At 32.0% G+C, this 12,903-nt stretch overlaps 1 protein-coding gene across 1 annotated transcript in view; it reads left to right on the top strand.

The window, feature by feature from the left end:
• The window catches only part of LOC129810252 (ras-specific guanine nucleotide-releasing factor 2-like), a 107,174-nt gene that overhangs the window by 17,803 nt on the left and 76,468 nt on the right, over positions 1-12,903 (top strand). The window contains exons 2-3 of the mRNA XM_055860592.1: positions 1,378-1,446; positions 6,287-6,466. Coding sequence (XP_055716567.1) covers positions 1,378-1,446; positions 6,287-6,466 — 249 coding nt within the window. The remainder of the gene's footprint in view (positions 1-1,377; positions 1,447-6,286; positions 6,467-12,903) is intronic.

Genomic DNA, 12,903 nt, shown 5'->3' with positions numbered 1-12,903 from the left:
TTCAACATCTTGTATTGGATTTGCTTAAGCTGCTCTCATTGTTTGGTTAACCTTTTCAGATTTTTTATTGACCTCTACCCTTGCTTGCATCATTTTTATTTAGAATTCTTGTAAATTTGAAAAGGGGTTTTTAAAAGCCACAATTCATTGCGATCGATTTATTTCTCAGACATATAATTTTATTTCAACAAAATATTTTTTCAATATACCTTGAGAGAGTTAAGGATTTTTAATGCTTCTGAAAATTCAAATTCTTCCAAGAAAGCACTGCTATGTTAAGTGACACGGAAAAATCATCAAATGGTGAAGCTGAAAATCTAATTGACTAAGCATGAAAGAAGAGGTATTAAGGGAAAAAAGGACAAGAAGCAAAATTCGGCATTTAATAAAGCTCTATCTGTCTACAAATGTGTACCAACTGGAACTCGTAAATCATTTTAGGCCAAAATTGTATACAAACTCTTCCCAAAGTCAAGTCACACCGATGAGAGTGAAAATGCTCTGTGAGAGCTTTTTCGGGTGGCTTGCTACAGGAAGTGTGGGTGGTTTCTCGTGCTGAAGAAGAATGGGAAACTGAATTCAATAGTACATACGAACAACAAACATTTTCCTATACAAAATTCATGTTTTTCCTTCCCGTATTCAAAGTGATGTGTGTTTGTGTGGAATTGAATAAAACATTTCCCTCTGACGAACTGTTCAGACTATGACTGGAATAGTACCAACAGTCTGTTGGTGAAAGCAGAGAAAAAAAATTGTGATCAGCAATCATGGCATAACCACTCCAGAAAATTAATATGAGATTTTGTAGAGCAAATTGAATTAGTGTTTAATGGTAAAATTCACTGTCATCATCAATTTTCCCCTCATCTTCATCAGCAGCATTTTATTTTGATTTCTCACTTAATGTGCTACTTTTTGTCCCCTTTGCCTCTTGTACAATACGAGACGCTATAATTCGTCCACCCATAAGGCACGTGGGTAAAAGAAAGGGAGAAATGGAATTGAGACGCTAACATGAAAGAGTCATTAAAACTTGAGACATGAAGAAAAGCACCATGATGAATAGCACCTTGAAGGGAATACTAATAGGACACATTCACCACAATTTTCGCCTCTGCAGAGTTTATTCCACTCCATCTCATGTTCTTATTAATTACATCCCTATTCCATGGCATTGCTATTTGTGGTAAATTAACCATCATCAATTAATGTTGCATGCAGCTGACTTAAAGGGAAATCTTCAAATTAAATTTCCTCATCATATTGATATACTCCTCCAATTAAATATATTTTTCGCATCATATTGAATATATTGCAATATATTAATATATTTTTCTTTTTTTTTCTTTCTTGCATTCAATGTTCATATTGAAGCACGGATATCTGCACAAAAGGACAGCTGATAGCAACAAGTGGCAACTCAGATGGTTCATTCTTTATCAAGTAAGTGTTTTTTTTTTGTACCATTTATGATACATTATTTTTACCGCACTGCTTTAGAAAATAACTTGTGGTGTGCCCACTTTTTCAAACTTTTCTCTCAGTTCTATAAACGTATGAAAACTAAACTAATGCAACTTTGAATTATGGCCTAGACACACTTAGGGGAAACTGGGGCACCACCAAATACGGGGTACCACCAAACACTGCGATTTTCTAATCGGATATTCGGCTTCAGAGGATAAGACCTATAGGAATTTATAGGCACTATAGGGATGCTTGTCCAGTGAAGGAATGGTCGAGATAGTCCAAGTAGTTTAGAAATAAAAATTAGTGTTTGGTGGTGCCCCAGTTTCCCCTATGACTTAAGTCAAGAGACGGCTTAATAATCAAAATAATGATTTAACTAAATTCCCATCAGTTTCTCACTAACTAAGCTATTTCTCGGCTTTAGCCGAGAGATAGGTTACTCATAAACCACTGAGAGAAATCCGAAAAAGTTAAAATAACATTCCGGAAATGTTTATTTTACCCTGCAGTATTGACCCGAAATCGATGTATATATTATGCTTTTTAGGTGTATTAGGGGTTAAAGTTATCCTTTTTCATGTTAATTTTATCCTTAAAAACACTGAGAAAAAAGAGGGTGCGATTAACTTTTTTCTTCGTTACTTAAACATTTTTAGGTGTAAAAAATATCAACATTTTTTAATGAAAAAGGGTAACTTTAACCCCTAATTAATACACCTAAAAATTATAATATTTACACCGATTTCGGATCAATACTGCAGGGTAAAATAAACATTTCCGGAATGTTATTTTAACTTTTTCGGATTTCTCTCAAGTGAAGGTTTAAAATTAACATTAAAAAATGTTGATATATTTTTACACCTAAAAAGTGTTAAAGTTATGAGGAAAAAAGTTAATCGCACCCCCGTTTTTTTCTCAGTGACTGATGGAAATGTAATCTGATCATTCACCCTATGTCATGTGGTCTGTGGAGTTGATGCCAAAGCTAATTTTTACATACAAAAACTTATGAAAATTTCTCTTCATTTGTGACGGTTACGCAAAATATCTCAAAAGTGGGTACTGTTCCCCTTTTGGAAGTTACTGATCCCTGCGGAGGGATAAATATACTAGATTTCTATCTAAATAATTTTGTCCTATCGGCTCTGTGAGCTGAGTACAGGAACTGACTTTAAATAAGCTCCATATACAGTAGACTATCGCTCATTCGGCTCTTTTAAGATCGGGCTACTTTTTAATTCTGCAGCAGTAACATTTGAAAGAAGTTTGTTGTCATTTTTCAAGTTTGATTACGATTATTAAATGAAGCAAATATGCTCAAATTTACCATGGTTTGTCTTAGATTTGATATGGTTTTGCACTATTATGGGATTTTCATTAAATTTACAATAAATATGAGTATATAAATTTAAAATGTGTACGGGCCAATCCATCTCAAAACGACCGAAAAAATCGCAAATCGAGGGGTCATGGTCTTAGATGTTTTTGAATTTTACATATGTTAAAGTACACGATAAAATAATATACCCCTATTTTTTTTTTCGTCCGAAAAAAAATCCTGGCCAGAGATACATGGCGTCAAAGATGGCGCCTCGCGCTTCATTCCTCAATTGCGATTTTTAGCAAATATTTTAAAATGCTCTATTTCGGGAACGGGTTGAGATTTCTTCTTACTCTTTTTTTATTTGAAAGACAATTTTATACTCTTTAAAACGATATACTTGATTTTGCATTATCTGCTTAAGTTTTTTTGTAACGGTATTTTAAAAAATTTTTGAAAAAATTTAAAAATTAATTTTTCTCAAAAACCCCATTCTCAAAAATTTTGATTTTTTTACTGTTGATCAGTAACATTGAGTACTATATTCCCTGAAAAGGCGAGCTTCCACTTTTGCACTTACTTTTTTTTAAAAATATTTGAAAAATTACCATAATTTCAAAATTAAAAATAACCAGCTAAACTCAAAATTTTGAGTTCAACTTTTCAGGGAATATAGTACTCCACAATACTTATAAACAGCCAAAAAATCAAAATTTTTCGAAATCAAGTTTTTGAAAAAATTTTTTTTTTTGAGTTTTAAATAAAAATGTCTTTTATTGACAAAAATCAAACTTTAAGATACATTTGACACATGTGTCAATATGTAGATTTTTTTTTAAACGGAATTTCAAAATTTTTTTTTTCAAAAATAATCCAAAAAAATTTCCAAATTTTTTTTTTTGAAAAACTAAAAGAAAACAAGAAAACATAATTAGTACATGTGTTTAATATGATTTAAAGGCTTATTTTTGTCAATAAAAGACATTTTTATTTAAAACTCAAAAAAATTTTTTTTCAAAAACTTGATTTCGAAAAAATTTGATTTTTTGGCTGTTTATAAGTATTGTGGAGTACTATATTCCCTGAAAAGTTGAACTCAAAATTTTGAGTTTAACTGGTTATTTTTAATTTTGAAAATATGGTAATTTTTCAAATATTTTTAAAAAAAAAGTAAGTGCAAAAGTGGAAGCTCGCCTTTTCAGGGAATGTAGTACTCAATGTTACTGATCAACAGTAAAAAAATCAAAATTTTTGAGAATGGGGTTTTTGAGAAAAATTAATTTTTAATTTTTTTCAAAAATTTTTTAAAATACCGTTACAAAAAAACTTAAGCAGATAATGCAAAATCAAGTATATCGTTTTAAAGAGTATAAAATTGTCTTTCAAATAAAAAAAAGAGTAAGAAGAAATCTCAACCCGTTCCCGAAATAGAGCATTTTAAAATATTTGCTAAAAATCGCAATTGAGGAATGAAGCGCGAGGCGCCATCTTTGACGCCATGTATCTCCGGCCAGGATTTTTTTTCGGACGAAAAAAAAAATAGGGGTATATTATTTTATCGTGTACTTTAACATATGTAAAATTCAGAAACATCTAAGACCATGAAGGGTACCCCTATGGTCGTCTTGAGATGGATTGGCCCGTACGAAGTTGAATAAAAAATCGTAGAATTTTAATAAGTTAGTCGCGCGAATTTCTCTCTAATTCTGGTGACATTTTGGTCCTAAATTCCCGAATTTGAGACAGTCTACTGTAAAAAGAGAACTTGCCAGTTAGGTGTGATCATTATTTTGATTATAATTATGTTAAGTCATCTCTCGGCTTAAGTCATAAAGGGCTCTAGGATGAAGTAGGGATCTTTCGAATTTGGGCAGCTTTAAAATTGGGTAAATCTCACATTTTTTAATAAAATTGAGTCTTATCATGATGTAATATAGCTTCGAAATTAGAAATTTTTTGTGACATGAAATGTAAGGAGAGGTGGGCTGTCCACCATTTGCCTCTCAAATGACATAAACTCAAAATGTAACCGGTTATCATTAAGTTGGTTGCATCATTAGTTTTTTAAATGAGGCAAACAACTTTTGATTTCTCAAAAGTGACCAACTTTTGGAAAACAATTTTTTTGATATGAAATAAAATTATTTTTTTTTTTGAAAAATATAAATAATATCTACGGATTACAGGGAACTCATCTGCAAAAAGCAAAATTTGAAAAAGTAATTTTCTCTATCATTTTTTTCACTTGATTTCTCAAACATGCATTAGGCAACAAACTATGGACACCCCCTGTATGTCCTTAAAAAGCATTTTCATTTAGATTACTAAAATTATGATTATGGTATAGAACAAGGTTATTATTAATCCTGTCGAGACACTTTATTTTGAATTAGAATGTAATTTTACAATGTGCTAATATTTTAAGAACTTACCGGTCGTAAATCGCCCAGGAACGCTTTCCTCAGGCAGGTGAATTTTATTACGTTTTATCACAGTGAAAATGTTTTTCTTTTCTGACAAACTGTTGCTTGCACCATGGGGGAATTTGAACTCAGATTGTGAGAGGCGAGCCAGAGATCTAACCGCCCAAGAGCCAGCTGTCTTGCCTATTGCGCCACTGAGATCCCCATAGAACAAGGATAAAAAACGGATCTCGGTCAAAATCCCGAAAGCCAAAAACCCGAACCAAAAAATCCCGTAAGCCAAAATCCCAAATTCTTAAAAGTGTAATAGTTACTCCCATGATTGCATTCGCGTTTGCTGGAGGCAAAGGGAAATTTTCTGTGTCTTGGGAAATTATTCTACACATTATCCTCCATATAATTTCATGCATTTCAGGATTTTGGCATTCGGGATTTTGGATTTCGGGATTTTGTCTGTCTCTGAAAAAAGCAAGAGCAAAAAAAAAGAAAAGAAGTCAAAAAAACAAGGGTAAAATGGAAGATTAGATCTATTACTTAAGGAAGAGTCTTTCAAAAAGTTGAATTTTCCGTTTCTCGAATATGGCTTTTAGGTTTTAATGCAAATGGAGGGGTGGCACTTCCGCAATATTATCTCGAAACTCCAGGTTTCCAAAGTTATAATAAAATTTGAACGGCGAATAAATGTTTGTGGATATCGAAAAATTGAGGGATTACGGCTCTACCTGTACAGTCGGATCAAAAAGAATTTGTGTAGGAGGATTTTGTTTTTAATTTCGTGAATAATCTGCTACAAATATGTTCATTTCCATGTCACAAGAAAATCACATGTAGCACATAATCAAAGAGACAAAATTTATTGATTCATGATCATGAGATTGAATAACAAATGAATTCTTTACGCTTTAACAATTTATTTTGCGTTTTTGTTATCTCCTCTACTTGGTGCTTTTCACAGAAGAGAAATTAAATTTTTGCCATTCATGAATTGATAATTTGTCGAACATTATTACTCTTCTTTTGTATCTAGTAAGATGTAATATGGACGAAATACTTGGAATTCCTTTTGCAGAATCTTCTCTTCTACTATGAAAGTGAGCAATCGACGAGACCGTCGGGTTTGATTTTCCTGGAAGGATGCTACTGTGAGCGTCTTGTGTCGGCTCCTTCTGGTTTGACCGCCCAACCAGGGGGTGGTACTACAACATCCAGCAGCCCCGGGTCCAAGACTAGCAAAGAAGAAAAGTTGCAGGTAGACTTTGTTAATTTTATCAAAATTTCATTTAAGTTTTTTCTTCGTGAATTCTCTTAGTCACATCAATTTGCATCCTTTAATCCCATGACTAACCGAAATGCGAATTCTGAAAATCCTCCAAATATGATTGGTAAATTAAGTGAACTTTAGTCTTATTCATTAACTTCTCCCATTATCGCTACTACATCATCTTATAAGAATGAATTATAATCTCAGTGTATAGTAGCTTCTCGTAGAAAAAGGGCAGCAACAATGGCTAGAACAGACCTCAGTTATAAGGAAAAATGAATTGCCCAAATTAATTTAGCGAATTAACTAAAGAGAATTTTTCTCATCCCGCAAAACTTTATTGCCATCTCCTTTACTCTCTCGTGACTGAGAGACGTTGTGCCACGTTAAGTATAATTTTCCAACGAGGAGTTTGATGGGGATTTGTCGAGGGGTGTATGAGAAATGTTTTCCATTATATACATATATAGAGAGAATAAATCACTTAAGAAATGAGAATGTTGACGTTCTTCGTTTCTCTATGGTGAAATTTTTCGTACAAGTCGACAAGGAGACTTTTGGTTAAAAGCTTCTACAAAGACTTTCGCAGTTTTCTATCCGCAAGTCAAGTGTGTCGGATGGTGGTTCATATTCATCATCGACTGCCACCCTCGAAAATCTCTTGAAGAAAAAAAAAATCACGCATAGAACTGTGTTTTATGACGGGAGAAGTATAAGAAAGTTACTAGGGAAGGGGAAGAAATGCGAATTTTCACGAATAAGGCAGCAGGGTATAAGGTACACATATATTTTCGATTAGATCGATACATTTGAGTGTACAGAATTGAACCAGGAAGAAATTTTAGCACAAAGGCCTAGACATCAAACGCTTTCCGGAAATCGATTGATCTCACAGCTCGCACATTGTGTGTACGTACCCTTTTCAAGTTTTTCAAAGCTCATGTAATTTATGAATCAATAAACATTTCTATAAATGTGTCAGTAACTAAATAAGCACTGACTATTTCTAAAAACAAAACCATTTCAAAATAGCTAAGAATGTATGCTGTGGATAATGATTATGTTATACATTTTTTACTGGCTTTTGTTGCCTAATGGCCTCTACACACTAGGAGAAATTTCTTTAAAAAAATGCCTTATTAAAGAAAATTTCCCCTGTCCTTATAGGCAGAAACGTCAGAATTTAAAAAAAAGGCAATTTTTTACGAAAATTGCTTCTAGTGTGCAGACAGCGTAAGACGAAACTCGACATCAGTTCGATCGGGTCTAAGCTTTGCAAGAGTATGTTTTAATAGGGTGAAACAGGGCAATTGTAATTCGCAACCATTTCCAATTTAGAACAATTTTAGGATTTCCTCACTATTTCAGATGGGTAGGGGAGACTGGGGCAAAAAGTCACAAATCGAAAAATTCAAAATTCAATATCTTCCAAGGTAAAAGAGATAGCGGTTCAATTTTTTTTCTATAGATAGCCTCCATAGACCTGCTTCAATGTCGTATGTTTCTTAAAATTCGAACAAGAATTTAGAAAATAAAAAAATCGAAATTTTTGGCCCTATTTTTGAAATATTTTCCTTGCAGAAGATAACAATTATTACCTATTTATTTTCCAAAATTGATGCACTAGTGAATATTTTCTAAATAATTTGAATTTTTTGAATAAGAATCCGCTATATATTTTAGAAATTCACAAAAATTTTTTTCTCCAGAAATTCTTTTATTAACAATGGCCACTTGGGGTAAAAAGTAATAAAATGTATAGAGCAAAAAGTAAGAAAAAAGCGAAGCAATTTCTAATGTCTCACGGCGAAAAGAAACGTCATTATCATGTCTCGCCGCTTGTTGTTTGCATTGGTCAAACGATTTGCAGTCTTTTATGTGCTTTTTTTCTAAAATAGCTTGAAAAGCGCTTTTCTCGTTTTCTCACTTTTCTCATAGAGAAAACGGTGTTTTACAAAGGTGTAGATGAATAAATTTTCTATGAAAATATGTCCTGTAGGTATTTTTTCAAATTTACGGAAGCCTGTAATAAAGCGAATAAAAATATGATAATATCCCAATAGAGAAGAGGACGACCACAAAGTAAAAGAAAATGAACTACTTTTCTTTGTAGTTTTTTTTGCACATCTGAAATAGTGAAGAAATCTGAAAATTCCAAATTGAAAATTATTTTAGATTACTCCGTTTTACCTTACTCATATAGGGGGAACTGGGGTAGTAGTAAATACTTTTGAAATGTGCGAATTTGACCTATTAATTTCTCAATTGCGCAGTGAATTTTAGGAAAATATTCCATAGCTCATGTTTTATCTTTGGGTATATTGCTCATCGAAGTTAATCAAAATTCTGGCTGTCTGATTTCCAGGAAAATTAAAATTATTTCACTGTGAATTTTCCTTTTCTCATGAAATATCTGGTGCAGATATGAGCATATAGGGGAATGTGGGCATGGTTCGCACAGAGTGAACCTTCAAAAGATGTGAATTTTATCTTTGTTTGCAAAGAGCTGACTTACCATTTCTCATCTCGATTCATAAGCTTAATAATTATCTATCTTATGGATAAGAAATAACGAACTAGCTCTTTGTAAACAAAGAGAAAATTTGCGTTGTTTGAAGGTTCACTCTGTGCGAACTATGCCAACATTCCCCTAGCTTTCAAAAGCAAAGGTTAATATCAATTTCTATTGTAAAAAAGAGATGGCAAAGCGTCCCAGATTTGTGGGGTGCTCATCGAACTCACGACAAAGAAATATTCGTGAAATATCTTTTCACATGAATTTTTGTTTATACTGGTTTAATACCGATTAAATTTATTAATAAATAAAAAAAAGAATTATCGGTACATAACCGATTCATTACCGTTGAAGATCGTTGCAGCCGCGTTCGAAATTTCAATACTCTTCCAAAAAATCCAAGTTCAACCAAATCGGTTAAAAATTAGCTCCTCAAAGTGTTAAGGCCTCTACACATTAGAAAAATATATGTCCATTTTGAAGCAAATTACCGATGCTTGTGTAGGAAAATTCTAATATGGACATAAATTTCTCTAGTGTGTAGAGGCCATTAGACCTTTGACTTGCAATAATTCATAATGGCGAATTTTCTGATCTGGGTATTATTATTATTATGCGTTATGTTTGGACAAAATGTTCGCTTAAGCTGCTTCTAAAACATATCTTAAATTAAAAGAAATCGATACATCCATTCTCAAAATAAACTAAAAAATATAGTTTTGGAAGCGGGTGAGGGGAATAGGAAAAAAACTTCTAGAGATAATGTTCTTTTATTGGGGGTCATTGAAAACCGGAAGATGATAACTTTTACCGTTTGAGCTCTAGAGCGGTGACTATTTGAAAAAAAAGTCGTTATATAACTGCTCTCTTTCTTTGAGTTTGAGCAATAATAAAGAATTTCAGCTAAAAATGCCTTAATATTATTCTAAAATGCGTGAAAATGACGCATATTAGAATTTAGACACTCTTTAAGAGTTTAAAGGTCCAAAAGCAAGGAACAACTCTGCTAAATCGTCAAAATCAGTAATTCTCAGTAATTGCATCACACATTTCCAGATAATATAAGTCATATGGAAAAATATGAAATGTTAGCCAGAGTATGTACGAAGCTTAAATGCCTTCCCTTACAGATCTTCTATGCGGTCTATGCAATCTAGTCAATCGTAGGTTATATTTTAATCTCTCTAAAAAATATCGTGATCAGTGATTTATTGATATTTTCTTTAAATGATTTGATCAATGGATATTCCTCCGATGTTTTAAGTTTAAGCAAATACTGTACTGAGTTATGAATTATTGATTTTGGCAATTTAGCAGAGTAATTTATGACCCTTACAATTATTCCTTAACTCTGGACCTTCAAGCTCTTAAAAAGAGTCTAACTAAAATGGTTTTACATTTGCTATCATGCTTCTACTTGATCAAAATTTAAGTTATTAACGGATATACCTTTAATTTATCATGTCAAATGACAATGACATTTTGAGTATTTCTCTTTTAAAAATCTTGCGCTTTTAACCCTTCAATGACGATTGGGTCACCCGTGTCCCATAGAGAAAATAATTTTTCCTGACTACCTAAAGTTCTTTCTTTCTAATGATTGTACGTGATCGTAAAGTAGAGGGTTCTAGGAATCTAGGATATTTTTTGCAAATCTTCAACTATTTGGTGTATAGTAATTATTTAAGCTCAAAAGTGAGGAATTTTCTAATGACCGTATTGATTAATGATTTTTTATTATTTTTTTTTTATATTTCCAATTTTTTTTAAACAGAATCCTTTTGGGAATAGAAAGTACACTACACATACATAACATTTTTTATTAGTAAAATTTTTAGGCTATTTTTGTCCTTATCTTTCATAGAAACAAAAAATACACCGAATCAGACTCTGTTGTATTGTCCAAGGCTAGATGTAAGACATTTAATTAATTTTGTTTATTAATTTCTACTTTATTATTGATTTTTGATCAGGAAAAAGCGTCTCGTCTTTAAAGGGTTACTCGAAATGCCCCCTGCCCCTATTTGAATTTGGTTTGCTTGCATTATACCAATAAAAAAAGTTTTCTGGCTATAATCAATCTATATTAATGTATCTATCGTCTTTAAAAGATTTTGAAATACTGTTCCTGTTTAGATTCTACTATAATATTCGAATTGTAATAAAAAAAATTAATTAAATTGTTTCAAACAGTGCTAAACAGTTTGAATTTGTATGGGATGTTGAATGTTAACAGCTCGACTTTCCTGTTCTTCACATTAATTCTAAACGCGTTGATCGAAAATTGAAAAGGTTTTGTTACGTAAATCTAAAGAGCAGCATTGTTAAAAGCACTTCATGATTTACCAGAGTTAATATTCAAATTTTACTCAATTATTACTTAATTAATTTAATGCGCTCCAGTAGTTTTCTGCTTTACTGGAACAGGTTTATAAATAACTTTTGTTGCTCACACTCCAAAGCACAACTTTATAAATGAAATTCTGAATTGTTCCTGGTAATATCACATGAGATATTTAATCTATCAAATTATATCTATGGCACCTTCCATATTTCATAATTCTATATGGAAAAATCTCCATTTTGGCAAACTTTCTACAAATAAAATCATCCAAAAGCTATTTTTCTGAATTAATGAAATAAATTAAACTTTTTTTACTTCCCTCTCAAAATATAAAAATCATATTTTTATATATGTCCAAAATTGGTTGGTTATGTAAATTAAAATACATTCTTACGAGCATTCTGCAAAGTTTTCATTGCCACAGTTTTTAATGCTTGCCATGAAACCGAATCAAATTAACTTGAAATCGGATGAAAGAGTGAAAACTTTGAGATTACAGAGATAATTTTTACCATAAGAAGGGAGTTGAAGAAAGTTGAACGGGGAGATTCTGTTTGAAAGATCTACTCTGAATATTTGTTCAGTTATTCAGAGACTTCTGTAGACTAATTAATTAATTAATCAAAGTTATTGAATAGCAGGAAACATTCTTTTTTCTATATTAATATCAGAGTGAAATGACAATAAACTTTTGTTGTCTGGCCATTTGAACAGCATTTAATTTAATATCTCAGCTTGAGGGTAATAAAAAGAGGCAATGAAGAGGAAAAGTTTTCGAAGAATGCTCGAACTGGGGTATTCAATTTAGTGGTTTAAAAGTTGGCTTGGTATTGTTTGTTTTTAAGTGAATAAGCCAATTTTTGCAAAATTAACGTGGTGAATAGAATATTGGCTAAGAAAACTAAAAAGTAGCAGAAATTAGTTTTTCTTTGAACAAAGTTATCAGTTCAAAAGTAATTCATTTCAAATTCGAAGATAAATCTTCTAAAATACACCAAATTTAGGGTAAGTGTACCAAATTCCGGCCAGTTTGCAATTCCGGCCACATTTTTTGTTCCTCGAATATTCATGAATTTTTAGTTTTTGCAAACTCTAGAGATTATACAACGCAAAAAATAACAAAAAATATCACTTCGATAAGCGAGATGAAATGAAAAATGCATTGGAAGAATTTCGGAAAGGAAAGGAACTATATGAGAATGAAGGTGGCCGGAATAGGCCACCAATGCTATGTCTACATTTTTATTCATTTTAAAATGTATAAAGAATGATTTTAGAGAAAACAAAAACGATAAACTGTCTACAAGGTTCCAAGCAACAATCCTTATAAAAAAGTAACACAGAAATTCAATTTGTATTAAAAATATTACATTTCAAACTTGAGACTTTGGCGCTTGCATGCGACTATGCCGAAATTTGGCATACTTACCCTAGTTCAAATTGACTAATAATTCTGTGTAGGCCTATTTCATCATTTAAAAAATATCTTAGAATAAATAAATGGTCTAATTGGGTTTTGTGAATGAAATCCTTATCAACATATAATACACACCTTCGACATATATT

Source organism: Phlebotomus papatasi, chromosome 1 (genome assembly GCF_024763615.1).
Source record: "Phlebotomus papatasi isolate M1 chromosome 1, Ppap_2.1, whole genome shotgun sequence".
Taxonomy (NCBI): Eukaryota; Metazoa; Arthropoda; class Insecta; order Diptera; family Psychodidae; genus Phlebotomus; species Phlebotomus papatasi.
This window is presented reverse-complemented; position numbering and strand designations above follow the sequence as displayed.